Source organism: Amia ocellicauda, chromosome 22 (assembly GCF_036373705.1).
Source record: "Amia ocellicauda isolate fAmiCal2 chromosome 22, fAmiCal2.hap1, whole genome shotgun sequence".
Lineage (NCBI taxonomy): Eukaryota > Metazoa > Chordata > Actinopteri > Amiiformes > Amiidae > Amia > Amia ocellicauda.
This window is the reverse complement of record NC_089871.1, coordinates 15029424-15056871: the sequence shown is the minus strand read 5'-3', so window position 1 is coordinate 15056871 and position 27448 is coordinate 15029424. Positions and strand designations below refer to the sequence as shown.

Sequence of the window (27448 nt, the reverse complement as noted above, 5' to 3'; positions counted from 1 at the left end):
TGTTATGGGCTGAGGAGGCCAGGTTTAATGTTTAAACTGCTTTTCCTCTTTCAGCTCCCTGCGATAAGGCCCCTGAGTCACCTGAAGAGGCAGCCCAGGCCTGCTGTGCGAGAGAAGCCATTTTAACACAGCCCCTCTCCTGCCAGATTACAGTCCACAACCAATTCTCCAGAGCTCCCAGAACTCCAACAGCAAGGTAAAGTCTATATCCTTTTTAAAAATGAAATAAAACAGCCAGAGGTGTATGAGAAGTAGGGTTTGTTCTTCTTCAAAGTTGGACGATCCTTTTAAGTAGGTCTGTTGCCTGTTTCTACCAAAGCTGAAGTGAAGAAATTGGAGCTTTACAGTTTGTTATCTATCTGTGATGTTCTTGTTGTTTGCTGCAAAAACAAATTGTTTGCTCTTTTCAGCTGTTCGGTACAATCTCTTTGATTTGTGTTAAGTACTACAGAAGTGTAGACAGGAGGGGAAAAATGCTTTTCTCCCTCTTTTCTATCGTTTTATTTTTTGAGACTTGACAGCCGATAACTAGAGAGATTTGCCAGCTTTTATCCCTAAAGGAAAAAAATGTAACTTCCCGCACTGTAGCGTTTTAATGGCTTCCGAGGCTGCACAAAGTAGCTTAATGAGTTACTCTCCCACAATCAGAAAGGAGAAAAGAATTGTGTGTCTCAAAAGGCTTCACTGAACAAGCCAGGCGACCGAGCAAACGCTTTGTAGAAATGTGAAGTATAATGTCAATTAGAACACAATAGACAAATCATGTTTTTTAGTCTTTTTGAAAAAACAACAACTGACTTCTGATCATTCTGAGGCCGAAGGTTCATTTCTCACTCTGTTCTCGTAGTTAATGTATGTCATGAATTAATTGCCTTTTATTTCTCAGTGGGTTTGACTCAATGTCTGGTTTTATAATTTAGCTAGAAAAACAAAGAGATCACATTATTTTCAGAGGCCTATAAATCAATTTGTGTTTCCTAAAAATAGGCCAAAAAAATAACCACCTTCATAATAAGATTGATTTCTGCCTATGCTACAAATTTTAATATGTTTTTATATATATATATATATATATATATATATATATATAATTATACAATATTTATATCTGTTGAGGAGTGCTTTTTGTCTTCCTAATACAATTTTGCTTTTAAATACATTTGTGATTGAGACAAATTATGTCCATCCTCTAGCAGATTAATTTAATTTTCATAATTCAGTAAAGTATTAAGGAATATAAGCCAAGAAATATTTTTATATTTCTGCATATTTTTTGTTTTGTTTTTCAGTTCTAGTTCTTGCATGCTGAGAAACACAAAGCCCATTTCCGTACAGTTGAAGGAGGTTGATGGATGGTCATTTTCAAAGCATATCTCCACTTCAGTATGGATTGCTCTTGAGCTGTGAATATCTAGACATCTGACTTTCCAAATCCTGTATCAAGAGTAACTCAATCATAGTATGACCTCTGTAGATGAGCCCTATTATCCCAAGACCAGGTTTGAGAAAAGGAGACCAGTCCATGACCCAGTGGAAGATCTGGATGCCACTTTGGCCCCACGAATACAGATTCTACCCTCCAGGCTTTCCGAACGCTCTCCCTTGAGGGTTCAGGATTATGATGACAATGACGACTCTAGCGAGGGACCCCCTCTCCCCAGCACGCCGCCCGTCGGGGAAGTAGACAATGCAGCTAATCAGAAGGAAAATAATCCGTCCAAGAAGAGAACGCTCATACCCAAAGCATGGGGCAACTTCTTCAAGAAATGGAAGAAGGGTGACGGGTTCCAGCAGGATTCATTGGAAGAGAAATTCCTTCCTAATGGTTCCCAGGTCAGCCCACCCATAAGCCCACTCCTGGGCCCGCGATTCGGGGAGCAAGAGGACTCGTGGATGTCCAGCAAGATCTCGCAGAAGCCGCCCCTTACAGACAGCACCGGCACTTACTCCAATCAGGATATGCCGTACCAGGACCCTTTCACAGGGTCAGACAGGACGAGCATCCATCCGGCAGAGTACTACGCAGAGAAATTGGAAGTCTACAACCAGAAATACTCTTACATGAAATCCTGGCCAGGGCTCCTCAGGCTGCTGGCCGGCCTGCAGCTCCTCTTCGGGGGGATGGTGCTCGCCTGCGTGTGTGCCTACATCCAGAAAGACAATGAGTGGTACAACTTTAGTGGCTTCCAAACACCCAGCTACGGGTATGGTTATGGCGGTGGGTATAATTACTATGGACCCATGACCCCCTTTGTGCTGGCTGTTGTTGGCCTGGCCTGGTTGGTGACTGTTATCCTGCTAGTTCTGGGCTTGACAATGTACTATAGGACCATCCTCTTGGACTCCCACTGGTGGCCCCTGACTGAAGCGGTTATCAACCTGGTCCTGTTCCTGCTATACCTGGCAGGGGGGGTTGTGTACCTCAATGACCTGAACCGTGGAGGGCTGTGTTACATGACTGTGGGCATCAACCCCATGCTGTCCACCCTGTGCCGAGTGGATGGGGGCCAGATGGCCGGCACGGCCTTCATCTTCATCAACATGCTGACGTACCTGGTCAGCTTCCTGGTCTGTCTGAAGATGTGGAGGCACGAGGCGAACCGCATGGAGATGGAGGCTTTGGAAAGTGAGGTGAGCTTGGCATTTTCCACCATTTAGGGAAAGCTTGAGAACTCCTGTAAATACGTAAATGTGTCTTGATGGAGAAATCAGTTACTACTTCCTGGTTATGCATAAACATTCAAAAGTCCAATTTAATCCTAGTAGGGTTACAAGGAAGAGTGTTATTCTAATGAGAGTAATTTTACTTCCTTAACCAGGCTGTTTGGGTATACCCATAGAAGTTGAGTTCACATATCAGTTAGCACTTTGCCCCGAAAACAGTGGTAAATAGTTTTTGAAGGTAAACAAATAATACTGCATCCACAATGACTCTTTTAATAAAATACCTCAGTGGAGAAAACAAACAGATACAGCAAATGTAGGTCTGGAGAACACAGTGCCAGTACATTCTGTTATCAAACCAAGGGCCCTGATATGTAATTAAATTGTTTCTCTGTGAAACAAAGGTGTGTCCTGTTTTACATTTCTTCCCAGGAGGAGGAAGATGGGGAATGACTCTTCAAAGGCAATACAAGGCTACCACAGACAACTCTGTAGAGCTCAGGGACATAAACCAATTATGATTATGTGTGCTCCGAACTAAGACATGCGGCTCAATAAGGCAGTAGCTCAGTGTCAATGGTCATGTGATTGTTCCAGAACGTTACGGAGGAAACACAGAAGAGTATAAATTAAACACCGTTGCCCTGGGAGCCATCGTATCAGCACAGGCTATTATGATGTTCAAATGGAGTACATCCCAAGCTCCAGCCCCCCGCCATTGGGGAGCACGGAAATTAATTAGGATGTGAATTGAAGGGGGGGAGTGAAAGTCATTTTTAACAAACTGAAGTATCACTTCCTCAGATTCATGCACTAAAAGAAAGGGAGAGAGAAAGAAAAAGAAATCGAATGGTTTGAGCCCGACAGTGGATTCAGTTATACCTTTACAAACGGGGGCAGAGCTGACGAACCGTTGACCAGGGAGGGTGGGGGAGTGCTGTCAAACCCTCGAACAGGGCTGGGGGGAAGCAGGTGCAGGCTCACACAGTCCCTGGGTTTGCCGCGGAATGCCAGATGGCCAATCCGTGCCTGGTAAGATACACACACACCCCAACACAATTACTTATACATACATACATACATACATGTAGACGGGTGACAAATTAAAGGAAAAAACAACATAAAGTGTCTCAGTAAGGTGTTGGGCAACCACAAGCCGCCACAACAGCTTCAGTGTGTCTTGGTACAGATCCTACGAGTCTCTGAACTGTACTGGAGGGATGAAAAACATTCTTCCAAAAGATATTCCCTCATTTGGTGTTTTGATGATGGTGGTGGAGAGCGCTGTCTAACACGTCAGTCCAAATTCTCCCATAGGTGTTCAGTTGGGTTGAGATCTGGTGACTGCGAAGGCCATAGCATATGATTCACATCATTTTCATACTCATCACACCATTCAGTGAGACCTCGTGCCCTGTGGATGGGGGCATTGTCATCCTGGAAGAGACCACTCCCATCAGGATAGAAATGATCACTGAGAATAACTTTGTAATGATTTGCAGTGACCTTTCCCTCTAAGTGGACCCAAACCATGCCAGGGAAATGCCCCCCACAGCATAACAGAGCCTCCGGCCCCCCCCACTGTAGGGGTCCAGCAGTCAGGCCTGTACCGTTCTCTTGGTGTCACCACACATGCACTCACCCACTTGTCGAGAATATGGTGAATGATGACTCATCTGACCATATCTCTATAGACCAGTGCCTATGGTGCCACAATAATGACCCCTCTTTCAAAGTCACTTAGATCCTTTCCTCTTGCCATCTTCATCCAAAATCAAGGTCAACTGGGCTTGCTCAGCATTTTTATACATGCCACAGAGCATGATAGGATGTTAATTGCTTAATTGTATCATGCAGTACACCTGTTTGGAGGCATCTGCATTCGTTATGTTCCTCCACTCATTTATTCAGGTTTATCCTTTAATTTGTCACCCGTCTGTATATTGTTGACTGTGATACTGTGCATTTTATTGAGACTGCACTGAGTCCAAACTCTTTCCTTCACCAGCCTCCCCATTCTGCCAGCACAGTCCAGACGAAAACCAAGAAGATTGTGTTTGAGGACAAGATCAACCACTCCATACGGACCACCAAGCGGATTCACTTCTCCGAGCCTGGTGACAACCCTGCCACCCTCAACAAAGCCATCCCTCCTGGATACGTCCCCAAACCCCGGGTCGTCCCTGACTACATCATGTGAGCGCAGCCTTTTACAAATACTCATGTCTTCCTCTGCAATAATGCAATCTTATTTACCACTATTCTGCCCTGTGTTTCTGTTTAAAGGAAATACCCTGAGATCCGCTCTTCCGAGGACAGGGATAAGTACAAGGCTGTCTTTAATGACCAGTATCCAGAATACAAAGAGCTGTACAGTGAGATCCACGTGACTGTAAAGAAGTTCGCAGAACTGGACGCCATGTTGGGCAAGGTGCTCAGTGACACAGAAAACCCTGAGGTAGGGGGAACATGGGGATATTTTTGGCAAGGGTCAGTTAATACCAGCTCCCCAAAATCGCCTGAATTTCCCACAGTACAAGTATAATCAATAGTCTTTATAGCAGCCCATCTGTATCTGGCACCACATGGCAAACAATGTGTTGGAGTCTTGTTGATTTTGTGCTAGAGCTTGTGGCTGCAGTTGTACTTGCCTGTCATGTCAACGTTTTTTTTATTGTGTCAGGGCACCCCCCCCCACCCAATAGTCTCTACATCTCAGTTCTCACACAGATATTCACTCAAATAGCAAGTTGTTTGGTACAGATTGCAACATCTTATAAGACCCTGATACCTTGTTGGTTTGCTCCTTTTCACATAAAAGGAGCAAAATCCCACACTCTAAAGCTGAACACACATGCCAGGATGGCCTGCTATGCTGAGTTTGATCCAGGCTGTCAGCGCCGCTCAGTGTGACTTCCATGCTATTCTGAGAGGCGTGACTCAGCCCGAGCTCAGCGTAAAGCACCTGTCTGGAAGCAGACAACGACCCAAACCAAAGAAAATGACACCTGAAAAGCAAACACTTGCCTTCCTCTGATGATATACTGCCTTGTTTCACGTCTTTCTTTTTAAAGCATTGACCCAACTCCTCGTTAGTAAAAATACATATAGTGCCAGCAGTAGAATGAGCTGGAAACTGTAGTTCTGCTAGCAGACATGTCAGATATTATTGGTTTTACTGCTGCCTCATGGAATCTGTGTACTGCTTCAGTTTTGGTCCAAAAAGAAAATCAATCAATTTGAAAAACAAACTAAGGGCTAGACCCATTCACAAATCGCAAATGACAATTTAGATCACATTTAGATTTATAAGTAGTAGAAAGTTTTTTCTAACAAAATTACACCATGATAGGGTTCAGATTTGTACGATTTGCGATTTGCAGGTAGGTCAAATTTTTGATTTGCTCTAGCCTTAAGTCTCCTTTTCCCACTTTCTTTGTGCTAGATAGTCTCAGGAGATTTTCTGTCCAGGCCTAGAAAAATAATACGAAAGTGATAATCTGCATTCTGATGAGCTTGACTGGTTAATTGTGTCATTTCTGTCAACTCTGCAGGAACACCAGCGAATCCAAAACGTGCTGAGGAAGTACAAGGCCAAGAAGAATGTGAGTTAATTTCAAGGACAATGGTCTGTGCTATTTTGATCTGAGTTGCGTGTCTTCAAGGATATGGGAGAGCCTTAGGACACGATTAGCTAAAGCCTTTGGAATGGCAGGTTCATATGAAAACATGCCAACACAGGCTGGTCAGCATGGGTAATGTGGTTGTTGGGTATAACATGCTATTACAAGGTGAGGTCATTCCCAGGCAGAGCTGGCAATACTGCTGTATAACTAATATCTCAGATTTTTACCTTTTTAAATGATTGGGTGCCAGTTGAATCAAAGGTAGGTGTTGGCTCCCATGATGGAATGGGAAGGATATAACCCTATATTTGTTTCAAATCACATAAAGTCATTTTCCAATGTAAAGTTTAAGGTATGGTAATATAATACACGTCCAGAATGATCAGTCAGTCACTTCCAATAGAAACTGAAATCCTTTGCTACATGACGTCAGAAGAGAATATATTTGTTAAACTCTGCCACTTCAATTACACCATCAACTCTTACAAGTCTTGTTTGGAGCTACAGTATCTGACTCTTGAGTGCTGGATCATGGCGGAACAACTTGACTACTCCCCAGACCTGTCTAATCTCCAATCAGACTGTTCCCAATGGATTTTCATTGGGAGACACTGCGTAAATACCAGTTTCCACGAACTGCCTCTGCTAATACCGGCCTACAGTAGTTAAATTGAGATATGGCGCTGTCTGTGGGAGACCAGGGGATGCAGATCCAAACATATCAAAATGATACATAAAACCGTAGAAGCGAGCTGCTTTAAATAGGGTTGATGTGATCTGTCCCTTTACAGGATCCCGCATTCCTGGAGAAGAAAGAACGCTGTGACTATCTGAAGGCCAAGCTGAACCACATCAAGGCCAGGATCCAGGAGTTTGACCGGAAGACTATGGGAGGCCGGCCCTGAAAAGCTTTTCTATTGAATTGACATGGCAGACCTATTGACAGCCTTCCGTACTGACTTCCCTCCATCTACGGGTGTTGATCAGATACTATGCTCTGGGTGAACTGTTCTCTGTCCTTTCCTGGGGAGGTCCAAACAAGTCTATCTTAAAGGCTTTTTTAAGAGTTTCCAACCAACACAAACACATATGAACAAAGCCAGTAAGATTTCTTATCCAAAGATGCAGAGCTCTGGATCTAAAGCCAGAGAGTGACATTTTAAGGTTTAGATCCAACCCATATAATTTGATTCAGGTCCAAGGCAGTGGGAGATGTCTTACTTAGACACTGATGTTTTACTGCAGATACTATAGGCTGTGTAATCTCTATATTTTATACATAATTACATCTGTACATGTAGCTCTTTTATAAAACATATTCATTGTTTTGACTGGTTTTAGAAGGTAGTAATAAAACTGACCAAAATAAGTACTTGGGACCAATAGGTGGCGTTTTCTGTATGTTTTTTATGCGTGTCAATGCTTGTTCTATGCAGAGAATTGTAACCACGTGCTGAAAATATGTGATTTGTGTGTAAAGTTTTGTACATGCTTACTGCAACATGTTTTAAGGAGGCTGAAGAAGTGAGATAAAAGGGGAGGCTGTAAACTTCTTGATCATGCTGCCGAAATAGTCAATCTGTTCCTCCTAAAAGTTGCAGAAGTCGATTCATTTATTTGTTTAAGTCAGTGCTAGTAAAATCAAATCATGCTGGGCTTTTTGGGACTTCAAACTGTCCTCTGACAAAGATTGTATTGAAATGAATAAAAAAGTGCAATCGTAGTTTTAGTTTTGGTGGTTATCAGGTCAACACAATGTCCAGTTTGGATTTAATTGCTGGGGCATTCATTTATCCCATCTCATCTAACATCAGGAGGCCTAGAAAGATGGATTCTGTAGGGAAAGATAATTGACCAATTAAGTCATTAATTAGTAGGATTAGGTACTGACGAACTCAGGGTGGAACAAAAACCTACAGCAAGTGACAAATATCATTCCAGGGAAATTGTGAATCTTAAAATGAAATATATTTAGCATTTCATCTTATATATAAATAAAGTTTAAAATAGGTCAAATAGTAACATTCATCTACTTCAAAAAATTAAGGTAGGAGATCTGAAGAGACTGAGGAGGTGATTTTCTTTAAGCTTTTTTCACGGTACTGATGTAGCGAAAGACAACACAAATGTAGAAAAAATTATATTTCACCACATATGTAAACTGGTGTTCACAAAAAGTGGACCTGGTACTGCACTGCACAATCAAATACAACTGCTCTTTGCTCTGGAACACATTTTATTTTCATGCTCTATGAAAACACAGACCTAATTATTATATGTGTGAATATATTTGTAACTGTGTTCATATTTTCTATATCTATTAAACATTGTTGATACAATCCTAACGTTGACGAAACCATTTGTTTGAGTTTCGTAGTTTCTAATCCTTATTCGTAACTGTGGAGCAGATAGTAACATGAAGCATATCTCCACAACTTCACTCCTTCAACCTTCACGGGCCTTGAAACATTCGACGTCTTCCGTTTAAGTGTGCATCTGAACAATGCCTCCATTCCCAACTGTGTATCCTGTTTTCTTTTCACTTCCCTACAACCACAATAGGCCTCTTTAGAAATCCAAGATGAAGTCACTTAAGAATTGTATTTATTTATTTTTTATCAAGCTTCTGGTTTGTCCACTATTGGATTAATCCGTTCTTTTCCAAAAATGCTTTTGTTGTTGGTCTTTTTTTATATACTGGTCACAACCATTCTTCTTTATGAAAATTGTAAATCAATATTAAATGTAACACAAAGAGGTGTTTGTCATCTTGCTCACAGTAGTGGCTGAAATTACAGTTTTCAAATAGGCTACAAGAACAAAACACTGTAATAACACACACACCCTTTTCTTTCCTTAAAAAAAAAACAGGACTTAAAGAGAAAAATACTCTTACTATCATAGGCTATTTCTGTGGTCCTGCATAATGTAGGGAATACATGAACATATCTTAGGCAGTGTCTTTATTGCACATAATTATGATGTCTACCCCTTCTCTCCAAACCTTTGAATCGTGGCAGGCGTTGAAAGGTAAGTTTAGCAAATGAGTGACTTGATTTACAAACCGGAGGTGTTTGTACACACACACACACACACACACACACACACACACACACACACATCTAACACTAGGCTGAGTTTGGGGCGTCTGCCAGCGCATAGCTTTGACTGAGAGCACAAGTGAACTTCACTCCCCCAGGCTTGAATGTAAATCCACGCTGGGTCAGTTATTAACTATTAAGTATTGTTGAGTCAACCCAGTGGCCGTGGCTTGCGTGACGTGCAGGACGCACAGAGAGGAGCACAAGCACCTGCCCAACACGTCTCCTTGCGTTTAAAGTAGGTTGTGAAACACCAAAGAGAAGCTCATGAAACTGCGGGATCCTAAGAGAAGAGGGACATTATTGCGATCCAAGTGGATTTGAGAGAGATCTTATTATAAAGTCGTCCGGACAGGTAAGTAGTAACAGTTAATTAATTAATTAATTAATCTATGAAGTCCCCACTCCTCTGTGCTCCATTAACCTAAAATGAAGTATGCAGTGATCGTAGATAAAATAAGAGAAATTAGACATGTAACATTTCGTTATTAATCGGCAAGGTTGGGGAACATTGCGTTCTTTGTGAAAAAATACTTTTTTTTTCTGGTAGCACACCAGACATCTGATACAATGTATACATTCAGGTCCTGTCTCTTATTACTGGGAACAACTATGTGATCGTTTGTTGCAATTCGGGTAACCCGTAGGGAGATGTCTGTTGTTCTGTATGAAAGTAAAAACGTTGGGTGGAGTAGGATTTCTCCTGCATTGTTTTAATCGAGTGACATAGTTTTATGTTTGAAGGGTTTCACGTCCGATAAGGTATTGTAAAGTCTTTCCACACAATTGTTAGTTTGGTCATATGCAGTAAATACAAATTGGTGCTTGTGTTGATAATGAAGCAGTAAATTGACGTTCATCAGAGCAGTTTTCTGTCTAGTTGTGGTTTACAGGTGCAATTGAATATAATTGTACTTTACTAGCATGTGCTAGTTATCTGCTATTGTGTAAAAAAATACATTGACAATATTGTGTTGTTTTGGTGAAGACAAAAAGGTCATTAAATCTTCATTAGTTTCATTTTGGCTTGAACTTGGGATCAGATCTGTATTCTTCCTCCCTTTTCAGTATCATAAATCACCCGGCCTTGCATGAAACTGAAAAATGCAATTCTGATACAATGTATGCTAGCGTTAGGAGATAATATTATTTCAGTATTGGCAGGGTTGCAAAACATTTTGCACCAATGAAAGCTGTTGCAAAACAACACTGAATATTATGATAATCATAAGATTGTGCCCAGTATATCACACATACCTGATGACTGTTCCTATACTAACAGCAACAAACAATAGTTTTGACTGAAATTTATATTATAATAACAGAATTTATTTTAATAATTCTTTATTGCTAAACGTTTGTGGTATTGTGGGTAGTTTGGAAGATGGGGTCACAACCCAACTCAAACAAAAACATTTACACCATGTAACTACTGCAGTATAAATATTGCAAACCTACAGAGTACTTCATTGAGCTACCAGATATCCTCTAGAACCAGCTAAATAATTAATCGTGCCTCAGAGAGACAGGTGAGTTATAATACATTGTTTCCAAGCACAGGAGAGTCACAGGGGCTGAGAATACAACACCCAGCACGTTGCTATCATTCTCAATGTGTGAGTAAACACCCAGCTCTTCAAAACATGTGTGTAGGCTCAGAGCCGGGCTCACAGTTTCACCGTGAAACAGAGACTGAAAGTTTCAAGCGGGGACCCTGTGCAGGGAAGGCATGCATGACTGCTTAAACAGGCTTCTGCTGTCTGTCTGTATGGCTGAGGCCCATGGAGGCCAGGGGGGAGATGGATGAAAGAGACCAGGCTGAAGGCTAGTGTACATTGACAATACAATGCTCGTGACTGACTGAATAATTGTCTATTGGGGAGGTTAATCTTTGGCAACAAGTTTTTTTTTTTTTTTTCCCAATCCACAAGAGCCCCTAAAATTGCCTAATTGAAGTTATTTACTGAATGGGACCAGTTTAACTCTCCCGAACTGTAATCTATGAATGCATGGTGGCAGAGTTGTTGGTGTAGTGGTTGTTTTTCTGTTTAAGGTGTTATGACTGCCAGTGCATTTTGTGATACTCCTTCCAGACAGCTGTGTACTGTCAGAACTGATTCAATTTTACAGTGAGAGTCCAGTTTAGCAACATAACGCACCATGTCTCAAATGTATTCAGAATCCAGCACTCAATCCCATACAATAGTGGTTCCCAAACTATTTCCCACTGCAGCCCGGCTAAAGTATCATGGACTGCCACTGTATGAACTACACCGATCAGCCATAACATTATGACCACTGACAGGTGAAGTGAATAACACTGATAATCTCGTTATTATGGCACCTGTCATGTGGGTGGGATATATTAGGCAGCAAGTGAACATTTTGTCCTCAAAGTCGATGTGTTAGAAGCAGGAAAAATGGGCAAGCGTAAGGATCTGAGCGACTTTGACAAGGGCCAAATTGTGATGGCTAGACAACTGGGTCAGAGCATCTCCAAAACTGCAGCTCTTGTCGGGTGTTCCCGGTCTGCAGTGGTCAGTACCTATCAAAAGTGGTCCGAGGAAGGAAAAGCGGTGAACCGGCGACAGGGTAATGGGCAGCCAAGGCTCACTGATGCATGTGGGGAGCGAAGGGTGGCCCGTGTGGTCCGATCCAACAGACGAGCTACTGTAGCTCAAATTGCTGAAAAAGTGAATGCTGGTTCTGATAGAAAGGTGTCAGAACACACAGTGCATCGCAGTTTTTTGCATATGGGGCTGCGTAGCCGCAGACCAGTCAGGGTGCCCATGCTGACCCCTGTCCACTGCCGAAAGCGCCTACAATGGGCAGGTGAGCATCAGAACTGGACCACGGATCAATGGAAGAAGGTGGCCTGGTCTGATGAATCACGAGTTCAAGGTGTTGACTTGGCCTCCAAATTCCCCAGATCTCAATCCAATCAAGCATCTGTGGGATGTGCTGCACAAACAAGTCCGATCCATGGAGGCCCCACCTTGCAACTTACAGGACTTAAAGGATCTGCTGCTAACTTCTTGGTGCCAGATACCACAGCACACCGTCAGAGGTCTAGTGGAGTCCATGCCATGACGGGTCAGGGCTGTTTTGGTGGCAAAAGGGGGACCTACACAATATTAGGCAGGTGGTCATAATGTTATGGCTGATTGGTGTATATAGCCCACATACAGTTAATTGCATATAAGACAGGCACTCATACAAAGAAAAATAATAATTTGCAATGATATATGCGATACCAATATAGGATACTCAAAGCATTCTATTTTCTATTAATATTTGGATGGATTTTGTTTTATTGTGGATTTGAGATTAATGTGATCAGGTCAAGGAGATTATATGCTACTGACCGATATCAAAATGTGCTACAGACCAGCAACTGAGCTTGGACTGGTATTTGAGGACTTCTGCCATAGTATACCCCTGGTAGGAACCAGTGAATCGAGGAGATTTAAAGGCCAACCTCTCTTGGTTGCAGGTCTCCGAATTTAGTTTCAGCATGAAACAAAAAATACAGCTCTTCTCTCTTCACCCTCCCAGTCTCATTTCACTATAGGAAGACCCTCAGAAGTGAGATCAGTTTATTTGTATAGTGAGGGGTTGGAAAAACAACTGTTTCCCTCAAGGGGTCCCTCCCCCTGCGTGCTGTGAGGTTGCAGTTTTGCCGGTTGTGTAGTTCTAGCCACTAGAAATGTGGAAAGTGCTAGTGGGAATGAGGCACCCCTGTATCACCCCACCCATGTCACTATATGTGTACATTTATGTACATTTAAGGAGAGAGTGAAAGAGGGTTTACTCCACACAGATGTGTAATTTACACTTTAACTATTTAGAGAATCGAATGGAAAAGCCAGGACTGCATTGAACTTGAAAAGATGTCCTTTTTCTTAAGCTTGCTGTGTTACAAGGGGAATGTTGAAAAACTATCAATGGCAGACACCTGCCCCATAGTTTGGAGACCCAGCTGTGAGTGTGCACTGCTACGAGCGGTGGTAAGCTCTCCCTAGAACAGCCAAACAGAAGCATACTTGTTGGTTTTTCTTGTCTTTCTTTTTTTTTTTTGCTAATACCATGGCAACCCTGATCTAGCTACTCGGAGCCTTGACTTTCTGTCGTACTTCAGAAACAAAGAGAAGAATAGGGGAGGGGAGGGGAAGAGAGGGGAGAGAGGGTGCTGGGGAGAGTGTTCAAATCCCCCCACAGGAAGAAGATGTGATTGGCTGAGAAAAATAGTCGCCAAAGTTGGACGCTGTTAGTGCCAGGGTCGGATTGTTTTCGCTAATCTTCAAAGCTAGTCTGTGTGTGCGTGTGTGTATTTGCAGGATAAAAGTAAGTTCTTTACATTGTATAGAGTCCATTATGTGATGGTCCATAATTATGTGTCTAGAAAAGGAAAATGTTGTCAAATTGAACATTGGCAGAAGTGTGACCAAGTGCTTCGTACAAATCTGGTCAAAGACTGCAGTAAAATAAACTAATCATCTGGGTAACTTAAAGAGAACCAAACGGGGTGAAAAGTAACAACCAACATCCTCATGGAATAAAGAATATGGTCTGTAATTACATAATGTTACCTGAATCGAAAGGGTTGGATTGTCAGCTAAGGTACTGTGAGAATTAATTTGGAAAGAAACCCCTTTTCTCAGTCCTCTACAGGAGTTACACAACAGCACTGATTTGGTATCAGTACTTTTTATGTTTGCCTTTCTGTGTTTAGTGTGTACTGTTAATTTAGTCTTTTTCATACTCTAATTTTTGCATGAATAGTGCAGCTGTTCAAGGATTTCCTCCCTTTTTGAAAACGTCGTTGTGAAAGCGTACCACTGTTTATCTTATTTTTGGAAACTGAATGAGAAACCGGTACTAGTGGACAGCATTTTAACTTAAAAATTGAAGTTTCTTTGTACAATGAAAGGACTGAAATGACTCCCACAGCCTTAGTAACAGGGCACGAAAACAGCAGCGGTCACTGTTTGCTGACTCTCTGATTCCTGGTACCGAGATTTCTGTGGAGTGTTTGACTTTCCTTGGTTCAGAGATTTCAGAAGGTTATCATTGAATTAGTTAGCTCCGTATTTCATATAAATGTATGTATGTATGTGTGTGTGTGTGAGACAAAGAGAAGGAGAGCGCGAGAGAGATTGCGGTGTTTTGTTTTTACATTTTCAAAGGTTTAACGATGGAAATAATACTTAAAAAATGTCAAGCTTGCAACAGTTAATTGCAGTTCCTCTTTTAGTGTTGCATGCACAGAGTCCACAAGCTATAAAGCATGCAAGAGCGAGGCAGAGAGAGCATATAAGGGGCACATGAATGAGCTAAACTGACTTGCACTCCTTGTGAGAAGAATGTTATCAGTGGGAGCAGTCGCAGTGTCCTTTGATATAATCTCTATCTTTTCTTCCTCCTTCTTGTTCTTAGGGCAAGAGCCTGCTGGAATCATGTACGACAGACAGCGTTATGACAGCCCTCCCATGTACAGCCCTCCCTACACCCACTCTCCCAATGGCTTCCCCCCGCCAGGTAGCTTCATGCCTCCAAAGAGTGATTTTGACCCCTACCCTCCACCACCGGGCTCCTATTACCTCGAAGAGAAGCCTCAGTACTTCTATAAGTGGCGCTCTCCTCCTGGAATCATTAAAATCCTGGAGGGCTTGATCATCGTGTTGTGCATTGCAATCTTTGCCTGCGTGGCCTCCACGTTGGTCTGGGACATGCAGTACGGCTATGGGATGGGCATGGGGGTGGGCATGGGGGCAGGGATGGGGATGGGGATGGGCATGGGAGGGTACGGGATGGGAAGCTATGGCGTAGGGGGTTACGGTTCAGGAGGGTATGGCATGGGCTACTACAACACCTACCCCACCCCCTACTCGGCCAAGACCAGCATGATCGCCATGGCGGCCATCAACTTCATCGCCTCCCTGGCGGTCTTCGTGGCCAGCTTCTCCAAGACCAGCACCACCAGGAGCCGCAAGTTTTACCTGGTGGTGCTGGTGATCAGCGTCATCCTGGCCTTCCTGCAGGGCATCATCAACATCGTCTACATTGTGGGGGTCAACCCCATGGCGCAGAGCATGCGTGCCAGCTACTACGACCCCATGCTCATGATGTGTAACTCCATGTACGGCTCTGGTGTGGGAGGGTACCCGTCTGTGGGTGGCATGTACAACCAGTACCTGTACCACTACTGCTACGTGGACGCTCAAGAGGTGAGGGCTTACTTCTGATGGCTGTGATTGGGTGATATTTTACAAGCAGCGAAGAGATTGGCCAGAAGAAGGCTTCTCAATTCCACGGGTTTTTAATGGTTTCATTTTTAAATGTATCAAGATAGAATCCTTAGCTTAGTCTACCATTGTTAATGAAACATTTTGGTGCTCTTAATTTAGTATTGGTGCACTTAAGATGTGAAAGAAAGACACCTTACAGAGTGTAGGCCACTTTGTGTCCCTGCCCTTAAATATGAAAGCCTAACTGAATTTAATGATGTCACCCACCATACATCTAGCATGTTGTTACTGTGACACACGAGTTTGTCCTGACCAATTGTAATCGGTAAGGCTAAATTACAAAAGTGCTGTTACCTAGACAAGCCCCTGTTGTAACCTGGCTTTCGTCTATGGTGATGCTTGTGAGATCTAAGCTTACAATCTATGTGAATGATTGATTGATGTTCCTCTTTCCAGGCAGTGGCTATGGTCTGTGGATTCCTGGTTGTCATTTCCCAGTGTATCATCGTTTACTTTGCCCAAAAAACCCGCAGCAAAATCTGGAGGTACGGCAAGCCAAACATCTACTGGGAGCAACCTCTCACTGGAGCACCTGGAGGCCACGATGTGGAGGACTGGGTGAGTGAATGTGGGCTGGAAAAGCAGACGAAAAGCATTCAGACTAGCCTGCTGATGTTATAGAGGAAAGACCCAGAAGGCTTTCAGAAGTTCAGGGAAGCTTCCTAGCATTTTAATTTTGAAGGAACTGTTAATAAATGCCTCTTTCTTTTCTTTTCTTTTTTTTTCCTTCAGTATGAGTCTTGAAAATTGAATTCACAAGCAGAAGGACATTTAAAATTCCATTCTCATTCAATTGTTTTCAGCTCTGGATGGGTCATTGGTGAAGTGTTTAATTACAATTTGGGGCTCCAGGTCACACTTTCTAACTTAATTTCCCGAATACCACACAACGCTTCAAGGGATGGCCTTATTCTGCTATTTCAATTCACATTTGCCAACTGTTTGCCAGTTGGTCCTTGCCATATTTTTCATCACAATAGCTGAATATTCTAGCAATGCTGATTAAAGGCAGGAAATGAAAGAGTGGGGAAGACTAATGCTCTTGCACCAAAGTCATTGTTCAAGGGGCTTCTAAAGACGGTGGTGCAGTCATGACCTTACCTAATGCAAATCTCCTCGCTATTATTTTGATTAATTCTTTCCAGTCATTGACTTGGCTGGATTTGACCAACAACAAAGGGAAGAAGTCAAGCAGAAGTAACCACAGCAGAAAACACTGTAGGACACCAAACAATTAAAGACTCACTGGCACGAAGAAGCTGTTTATATGAACCGGTTGTTTAAGAGCATAAGGCAGGATGTCCTGTCAGCTGGGGTAATTGCTTAGAAAAACAGATCCGCTCAAAAAGGAGAACCTCTAGTTCTGGTAAACGCATATTATAAGAATACAGAACTGTCATTGACTGTCCTCATCTAGATGTTCCAGGAATGGCTGTAAGAACATACAGAAAAGATGACACCCTGTCATAAAAGGTTGATGTGAATCCACCACAGGGTTCAGAGTTCAATTTTTCTTTTTTTTTTCTTTCTATCTTTCCTTATGACCGAGTATGAGAAGTAAATAAGCATTGAAAATTATCTCCTCGAGGAAATGTATGAAACGCACGTACACACATGACTTGAAATCCTCTTGGGGGTCAATTATCTGAGCACTTTTACTTTAGGGGCAGCATTCTTTTGGAGCACCTTTTCTTGACCTCTTCCAGGGCCCCTCTCTTCATCACCTCGTATCATGCGCGTACGCGGCCAAACCCATTTTGTGCTGCTGTGAACAAAAGTCACACATGGCTGGTGTGAGCGTGATAGCTGTTATTTGTTTATGATACACCTGGTTTCACTGTGGGTGATCATTAACCAGGCTGGCGATAGCATATCGTTTCTGGTGCTGAACAGGAAGGAGTTCTCGCCCAACTCTTCACAATATAAAATTATCCCCATTGAAATCCAGCAGCAGATGTGTAAATTGTCATCTTTAGTTACTCATCTTCTCCCTTTGTGCTTATCTTACCTCATAAGAGCTCATAATGTGAAAGTTCACGCAAGGAAATGGACAAATTGAAATGCTGAGCAAAGATATTAAGCAAAAATGTGCATATAATCGAAACACCATACCTTGAAGCTAAATAAAGTGGTGTCGGATGTCAAGACTTTATGGCCAATTATTCTTCTCATGGTCATTAAAATAAACACAAAATCAGAACAGTAAATTAGCTAGGCACAGCTCTTTCAAAGTCTGAAGGAGTGGACTTTTATGGTTTATGGTCCCATGTTGTGGTTTATGATCTTTATTGGTAATGGAAAATGTCATTGCTTGCCACACCACCATTATTTCTATTTATATGCTCCTTATCAGACATAATTATTAATAATTATTATTATTATTATTATTATTATTATTATTATTATTATTATTATTATTATTAATAATAATAATAATAATAATAATAATAATAATATTATTTTAATGATAATTAACACCAATCATAAGGGCACTGGGTAAGGGGTTGATTTATTTATTAGCAGACGCCTTTAGGCTCTAACAAATATTTGGAGAAACCTAAAAAGGGGGAATATTGTCATTATTTGAAACTAAAACTAATTTGGGTTATAGTGGTTCCCAAGGAGGACTGATTTGTGTTATTAAAACACACACAACGGAAATTCCCTGAGCATGGACTTGCTGGATTGGCCATCTCAGGGGGAAAACAGCTCTGAGTCAGACAGCAATGCAGGCGTGATCGTCTCGTAATGCAGAGGGTGATTCATTTGGGTAGCTGGATGTGTTGCAGGTGTACAGTGACCCACCACTGAGCAGCGCAACGCCATCTTCACAAGACTGTGCTGTTATCCACTGGCTGTGGCTTGATTGATGGGGTCAGACTTAGTCAGAGACTGGTGTCACACTAAACAAAGTGCCTCCGCGGGGAGGAGTTGTACGTTTTCATGAAATCGTGCCAGGAGACGGCGCTACCTTTGTAATCTTTTATGTCTTTGTTTCTAAAAGAAGAATAAATAATAATAATTTCCATATGAGTCACTTTCACAGATATTTTGCTTTTGAAGCCTGTTTTGACCCGGTAATTGAAAGACTAGATAAGCCAAAGACTGACCAGAATACTTATTTTTAATTTAGGAGCATTTGTGCATTTGTAAAACCGTGTATTTCTGGATTTGTTAAAAAAATAAAATAATAAGAGACTTCCTAATTTGTCCCAGTATATATGAGATCATATTTGAGTAAACACTTGCAGACAGAGAATTATGCTGTACATAAGTAAGTACGGACTGAACACACAAAATGTGGAAAACCTTGAGTCTGCAGACAATCAATGTGTGTTTGATTGGTGTGAATTTTATCTCGGGATTTGGGAGTGGTGGAATATGTGGCTTCTGAGGTCGACACCTTGCCACAAAGTTTCTACAACTTTGTGGCAAGGTGTCAACCCCTGAAGCCACATTACTGCCATTACTGAGGCCAAGAGCTGCTTCTCCCCTCTGAAATGCAAATGTATTGATTTCAATCAACACATATCATGAGTGTGATTGCCTTCCCAAAAGGATTATATCAGATAATTGCCTTAGGCCACTGTAGAATTGATTGCAACCCCGTGGACTTAATCAGTCAATCAATTTTGCTTAATATAGCGTCTTTAATTCAAAAGCAGTTGAAATGCACTTTAAAGTGATAAACACATGAGGCAGAAACCAGACTTTTTCGATTGAATGAAACGTAAGACGACTGAACAAATCAATACTACATCAAATGGAGAGAAGAAAAAATCTCAAAAAATACTAGCCATTCCTAATTCTAATCAATTATTTGGACTACTCACAAGTAACCACTCTTTTCATGCAGTTCACCTTTCCTAATGAGGTTTTTGGTTTTCTTTACTTCTCCTATTGTTACTCTAAATGGATCACTATTGCTCACCATCCATGAGTTAGCTTTGCAGGTCTGATTTGTGAAAAGCAATTCTCACAGGGTTGTGCTGTTTTCATGCAACTGGCAACCAAGCAAAACTGAAAAAAATTATTTTACTTAGCAGTGTTAGCAAGCTGAGTGCTGTTAGTTAACAAACTTAAATGCTTGTTATAGCTCCCGTTTGGAATACCCCATTGAAAACCAAGGAAACAAACAACTGGTTGTGTATTGTGTGATTAAAGTAGCAGTTTATAAAAACTGTACTTCGTATCTCTGGTCTGAATTCCAGTACTTCTTCAAAACCCCCATACTGTCCTCTGTCTCATCTCCTCTCAGATCTGCAGGCTACAAACTCAATCAAAACACCTCATGAGAGGACATTGTTGAAATTCCTGAGTGACTTGCATTTTTCAAAAGCGGTATTAATGCAGCCTCAACCAAGCATGGCTGAAAAGCCTAGTAAGTCTTTTTGTTTCCCATAATTTTTCTGGAGCATCATTTGTACATTTACAATCGCCGGTCTACATCCAAGGTCTGTCTTTACATGCAGGAGTTTCTTCAAAGAGTTTGCCAATTGAATGTGCATTGTGGCCATTCATTGCACATTGAATTCTCTTGTCATGATTTTTGCTGTTGTTTCAGTCATTAACTGATCAAAGGGGACCTGAAAAAGAATGCCATAAAACCAGTGGGTTCATTAAAAACACATCCAACAGAATGCAATCAGTTCTCAGCATGTCTGAAGTAATGTGTTTATTTGTATATCTTGTTTTCATACGTGTCCATCCATTTACCTCAAATTTCCAATTGTTGTCAAAGGATTTTGCAAATATGGTTAATCTAAGGTGAATGTGCCTCAGTAAACCCTGCTTTTTATTATTCCTTTAGATTATGCCTCCCACTGATTGTTCTTCTTTAATGTTTTCTCAGTGTTTATTCTACCTGATCTACACAACACTAATGTATTCCATCCTAGTCTTTGTAAGTCAGTTTTGACTTTGTGGTAGATTTACTTTCTCGGTGGCGTGCCGTGACAAAATTGGGTGGGGAAGAGTCATTGCATTTTGTTTTGAAACGCTGTATTGCAACGTTGCATTATGTACTGTATATATTATGGATACAAAAGATTAACAGAGCTAAGTTACTTTAATGAGTTAATGAGAGACATACAGTACTAATTATGTTGTGAAGGTATTTGAATTTTCAATATCAACCAAAATGGTTGAACTCCAGAGAGTCTTGGAGTCTAGCAAATGTACTTTAAAGTTTCAAGTGCTGGTTGTAGTAGATGTCTATGAGGACCATGTCTTGGGTCAATCTCTAGCCTTGGAGGGCTACAGTGTCTTCTGGTTTTCATTCCACCCTGAGGCCTTCACCACATAATGCACTGATTAATTGGCTTAATGGATTGAGTGAACGATTTTTAAGTAAACATATTGGTGATTGATGGAGTCCTGTGAAACCTGGTGGCCCTGCAAGCCCAGTAGTGTTTGTCCCTGTGTTAACTGGAGCGACCAGGGTTTGGGAGGACACAGTACTATTTTGAGCAAAGCTGCCCCGAGCTGGAGGCAACATTGATTTACAGACACTGATGCAGCTGACCTCCTTCCACCTTCACTACATCGCCGGCGTATGACCTGCAATCCCCGGACATCCTCAGGAAGAGCTTTAGTAATTCCAAACTGGGATTTCCTTTGTTTTTTCCCCCTAAAGACCATGTTGCTATTCCGCTGTATATTATCTCAAAAGCACATCTTGTACAATAGGGCACATTAAAAAATGCAATAGATGAGTTGCAAAGGCATTGTTTGAGAACCTCGTTGTACGTTCGGTCTAATTCTCAAATTAGGTCAAGAATAATTATAACAAATTATAATTATAACAGTTGATACAGGATTAAGGCGGTTTTGTGCTGAACAGGAAGAATTTCTCACCAACCCTTCATACTAGGGGACCGTACCAATTGTAATCCAGCACAGATGTGTAAACTGTTGCAGAGTGCTGTCAGAAGTCAAACCCTAATGACCAGTTAAAAAAGGACACCATATCGAGACAGGACACCCAAATTTCACTAATTTGGTCAATCGCAGTACCAGACAATAACTTATCTGGCCACCCCTCTTTCAAATTCTAAAGATGGTTTATGGTCTTCATTAGCAATGGAAAATGCCATTGTGTGCCACACTACCAATATTTCTATTGTCATGCTCCTTATCAGATCTTTGATAAAGCTGGTTTGTGAGAGTTGGGTTGCGCTTTGCCCCGCTGTTCTAGAAAGATGTACTTTGTGTGTATAACAGTTACTGTTATTATTCATGCAGTTTGACACAGAAAGGTTTGTGAATGATGCAGTGGAGGCTTTTTACAGAAGAATTCCCCCCTTTTTTCTTGTGGGCATAAGTGCTATACACTGGTAGTAACCGCAAGGGTAATATGAGTCACAGTCGGGGTAAAACAGTCCAATTTCACACTCCACTGGCCTCCTGGACTCAGAGAGCTTTTTAGCTGTGACTAAGCCAAGCTAGGCAAAGGAGAAATCGGTCTTTACATGCCCTTGAAGGAGAAACTCCCAGAGGCCATGCCGTGTGACGTACGTCTCCCAGCCCCCCCCGTCTGTGCTCTTAGGGTTCAGGGGCCTTTCAGGGACCTCAGGCAGTTCCCTCCTGGTCTCCGAAATCGATGCTTGTGTAAGATCTACCTGCAGCACTGGAACTGATTTTGCTTATGAGGTGGAAATTCTATCTTCTCTACCCTTCAGGATCCTTCATGCTCAGAGCTGTTAGAGCTGTGCTGTGCTTGATAAATTAGACAGTCCATTTCATAGTTACTTTCCACAACACTGGGATCGACGCATGGCCTTCCCCACTATTAACTGGGAAATAATGTGTTTTAAGTTAAAGTTCATCCCTTGTTTCTTAATCTAGAAGGAAGGAGAGGGAGTCTTGATAGATGTAGGCAGAAATAACCTTGGTTGACTATTTAGTTCTATGATTACAAGACAGCCTCTTTGGTGTTCAAGTTAAGCTTAAACATGAAAATGAAAACACCTCCTGAATATTGTTTATGTGTTTATTTATCTACTATATTCTACACCCACAGGTCAACAACGTGGAAGGTGGAGAAAGCATCCACGATGCTCCCACATTGGTGATGTCTGAGAAACCAACCTCCCCTCTCAATGCTGTGAAAACCCCCAGCCCATACCCGATCAAATCTGACAGCTGCTTTAGCTCCGAGCCCTACAAGGACCCTGAGTGAGTGAGGGGACAGAAGGGCAGGGCAGGGGCAGGGGCAGAATTAGGGGGAGGGGTTTTCTGAAAGCAACTGTAACTGTGATAATCTAGCAGGAGGGAAACTAAGACTGGAGAAGAGCAATGATTTTGAGGATAGTTTTGGCATATTAGCTGGAACTGGAAAGGTTAATATACAAGTTCATTTTCAGATCACAGTATGGTTTTATTATTTCTTTGGCCGATGCCTTTGTCCAGGCCACGCCACGATGCTTTATAGATTGGCATAAAACAAGGACAAATTTAGAGTGTGATGTAATCGTGAATGTTAGACCGTTAGAGATTTAGATCCCTTTGTGTTTCAGTTTCACGGACACCACCACCAGCCGGCCCTCAGACGAGCCATCTCGGGGGCTGAGCTCCAGTCCGTCAGAGGAGGTGGGTGGGACACGGCGGCCCTCAGCCTGGCGGGGCAGGCGGCGGCGCAGAAACCCCGAGCTGGACGATTCGCAGTATGAAACAGACTACACCACGGGTGGAGAGACCTGCGGGGAGCTGGACGAGGATCAATGGCACAAGTAATAGCCCTTTCTATACAGGAAACCCCCCATTTGTGGCTGCATTGTCTGTACAGGCAGATCCTTACAGAATGGCCAAATCCATAGGGATAACCGCATAAGTGAATAACTTTCAGGTGGCAAGAGGAAGATCTCAATCCATCGGTGCAAATGAAACTGATCGGGGGGAAAATAAAGCTATAAAACCGATGGTAGCTTGAGGTCAAGGTCAGTGTTTGGAGTCATTCAGAGTCAGTGTCCTAGATAGTAAACAAGTTTGTGTTTTCCTCTACCCTATCAGCATGTACCCAAGAATCACGTCAGACACCCAGCGACAGGAGTACAAGAGGGAGTTTGACTCGGACCTGAAACGCTACAAGCGACTCTGTGCTGAAATGGACGACATCAACGACCAGATGAACAAACTGAGCCGGGAGCTGGACACTCTGCAGGAGGGCAGTACAAAATACCAGGTGAGGGGTGGGGAGTTTGGAGCCTTTAGGGTGGATTTGCCCTAACTACAGTCTGGGGATCAAGGATAGGCCCTTGGAGGGAGATCTGGAAGAACTGGATAATCTCTTGCTAGACTTCCACATTGTCAGGCGTGTGCTCATCCTGTTCTTTGGATTCGGGGACCCCCCAAGCTTACCCCTAGGAGGTGACAGAGGGCAAAGTTCACCCGCATTAACATTCTCTTCTCTTACAGGGGGTTGCCGAAGAGTTCAACCGACTGAAGGACGTGAAACGGGTGAGTGTAGAAATGTCTCTGTGGACAAGTTCAGCGACTCATTGTGTGGAACAGGCAAACCAAGCCTCCTACAATCTAGACATTTCTGAGAAAGCATGATTAAGTTTTTTTTTTTTAATTGATAATAAACTACAGTGTTCTTCACAGCTCACTGAAGTAAAAAGAGACAAATTAGATGGGTTGTTAACATTAATCAATATAGAGTTAATTCATTAGTCCAAAAGCATGTGTCCATTTGAAACTCTTTTACTTAATCCCACTAAATGTTGTTTAGTTTATGCAGCAGTTTCCTTCTGTTGCCAGTAAATGCCTTGGGTGACTAATCGCCAGTATTTGAATTGGTTCTCCAGTGACATGCAAACATTGTACAACAGATGCATAAGTACACCTGGCACATCCTGTCGAGCTTCAAGCTAATTCCGTCTATCGCTGTCTGTGCTGGACAAGATACACCATCAGGGTCACACAGTTGTTACAATGCTCATCTGAGTGGATTCCGGTGTCCTCCCAGGATTCCCCCATTAACCGAGTCATTTCGATGTTTGTTCTAGACCCCGGACTACCAGACCAAGAAGCTGGAGTGCCGAGAGCTGAGACACAAGCTGTTCCACATCAAAAGCATGGTGAAGAACTATGACAAGGGGCACTCTTAGAGCTGAGTCCCCCCCGCTCCATTCCAACCCCCGACACTCCCTCTCCCCGTTATAGACTACACCAGAGACTCCTTACAGATCCTAACCAGGTCTGCTCCTTGGGGCCTACAAACAAAACCAAAGCTGTACTAAATCTTCGAGGACCATGGGGCTGGACCTGCCCTCACTGGCTTCCAACGCCTCAGACACGCCGATCCGGCCACTTAGGCTATTGGAAAGTGAATGGTCTTGAGGAACATTACATCTAACATTTAACAGGCTTTTTTATTTTTAAAAATCTAATCGCAACCTGCTACTATGCATTGTGCTGCTCTGGATTCGGGATTCTAAATTTCCTTTAAGTTTCCTTTTGGTTTTCAGTCACCAGTTGAAATACAGGGATTTGTGTTGTTCTGACTCCTTTACTCTGATTGAATGAGTATTTAAACCATTTGCAAAGAAAGGCACTAGATGTGGGGAATGTGATTTTAGCATCCAAATACCAAGCTGGTCTTCTCAGAGATGGTTGTGATGGTAGATCACACTGGAAAAAATGCTGGTAAAGGCTGTTGAAATTAACTTGGCTTAAAACTCTCTTTGTGAAGGCGTTCCTTGCAAAATCTCTCAATTACAAGTTACTGGCTTCACTCCAAACACACTCCAGTTACCCAATTACTTGGTTACTGACCACAATCAGTCGACAGTATTTGTTTTATATGTTAATTGCATATCTTTGTATCGCCTGCCTGGCACACGTGGATTACAGCCGGCTGAGCAAATCAAGGAAGGCAGATAAAACTGCGTTCAATTGTGGAAAGATTTGTTGAAGGGATCGGCAGTGTTTGTTAGAAGGTGTTTGTGTTCAAAACTGAGGTGGGGTACTTCAAAATGTGAGACCCATGCAAAAGACGGCCTCCTCTTCTCGATAAATGCCATGAAGTGTTCAGACTGTGTAGCGCTCTACTGTAGGGTGACAGAACACAGTATAAGTTGCTTGTGTTCCAGAATGGCCACTGAAAAGCAGTTGGAAGTGCCAAGTAGTTGCAAAGTGTTATCTTTTACCCTTGACCCCAGCTGTGTAACACCCTGCTGAGCTCATTCGGTGAAACTGTAGACATCAAAACCAGGAATGAGGTGGGAGTGATCGATACCAAGGAGTTTGACTTCACTGCATCAGTGCCAGGCTAGAGACACAAGACTCCTCCTGCTGTATCATAGTGTAACTACAGTCCAATGTTATTGCATAAGCATGGTAACAATACCTATTACAAAACCAGGAGTCTGCTTTTGAATTGAATTATGTGTAGAAAACTCAAATAACATAGACATAGATGTAATTTCTGTTCTGTGGAGATTAAATAACCTCCTCAAATGTGTTAAAACGGATAACTCAAATGTGAGTTCCATATGTTTGCAATATCCATTTGAAGGAAATGCCAGGACTGAGCAAACTGTGATTCTGCAAACCTCAACACAATGGGTCTGATGCACTTCCCGGGTGAGAAGCCTTATTGAGTGGAACTTAATTTATAATAGATATTATAAATTATATAATAATAATAAAGATTTTAGTACAGATTAAACATTCCATACTGTAGATGTTGTTCACTGTGTGGATCTTACAAGTGTTGTTGTTGTTGAGGGGGGGTTTGTATGTGTACGTTTAAAAAAATATATATATTATAAATTTGATAACCAGGGGGACTTCAGATAACAAGGATCCTGAATTCCAAAGTCAAAGGGGGTGAACAGAAGCATGGAATACTTTCTATAACTTTTATCTTTATATCAACATACGAGTATATGTGGTCATGCCATTTCATGTTAGCATGAATCATTGTGGATGTTTAATTTTTTCATGATTATTTATCATAATGACTTGTATTTTCTAAATTCTCCAATGCAAAATGCCCATTTCTGGCAGACACTACTTGGAAAAGAGTTGCTTGTGAAGCTGCATTCATTGTTTGTCATTTCTTAATTAGCATAGACCTGTTTTTTCAGAAATTAGCAGGTAGAGTGCATTTCTTGCCAAGTGCTGCAATTAATTGTGCAGAATCCATATCCTTTGACCTCTTAAAATTGTTTTTTGAGCTCTGTTATTTGTTTATTTCTATGTTTATTTTTTTAAGGCATCCAAAATAAGCATCTTTCATTTTATGGAAAATACTTTTTTTTATACCTGTATATGGATATTGTTTCCATTACAATAGATACTATGATATGGCACACTTTATTTTTAAATAAATGTTTTGTTTGGCACGATTTATGCTTGCAATGTCTTCTTTAGATAGTATCTTCACATCAGCCTCTTGTGAGGTTTTAGCCTGTTCTTTCACTTTTATAACAGCGATTCCTGAACTTCTGAAGTTGATATGGTACTTTGCTTTTATTTATGCAGTGTTTGTCTTTTTCCAGTAGGTGGCACCACAATTGCAACAATTGTAAATACTAACCTACAGCCCAAAAAGCTATTCCTGTGCTAGCCAGTGCAAAAAGTTGATCAAACCAGCCCTTTAAAATATGAAATTGGCCCTTAACTACTTAATTTACCTTTCTTTTGAAGATCATAAGATGTAACAAAGGCTTTCAAGACTTCATACCACAGCCAAATAGGGTGGGTGGAGCTTTATTTCTAATCGGGCACTTCTTGAACTCCA

The 27448-nt window shown here is 41.9% G+C and overlaps 1 protein-coding gene across 1 annotated transcript; it reads left to right on the top strand.

The window, feature by feature from the left end:
* ocln1 (occludin1) lies at window positions 1-27053 on the top strand. The gene is made up of 14 exons (XM_066696305.1): window positions 1-196; window positions 1290-2631; window positions 4673-4860; window positions 4951-5122; window positions 6219-6269; window positions 7082-7188; window positions 12963-12976; window positions 14828-15618; window positions 16096-16257; window positions 22721-22875; window positions 23217-23429; window positions 23710-23881; window positions 24115-24156; window positions 24708-27053. Exons 2-14 carry the CDS (start codon window positions 1462-1464, stop codon window positions 24807-24809), a joined length of 3339 nt encoding a protein of 1112 aa, XP_066552402.1. The 5' UTR covers window positions 1-196; window positions 1290-1461; the 3' UTR covers window positions 24810-27053.
* The last annotated feature ends 395 nt before the right edge of the window (window positions 27054-27448 follow it).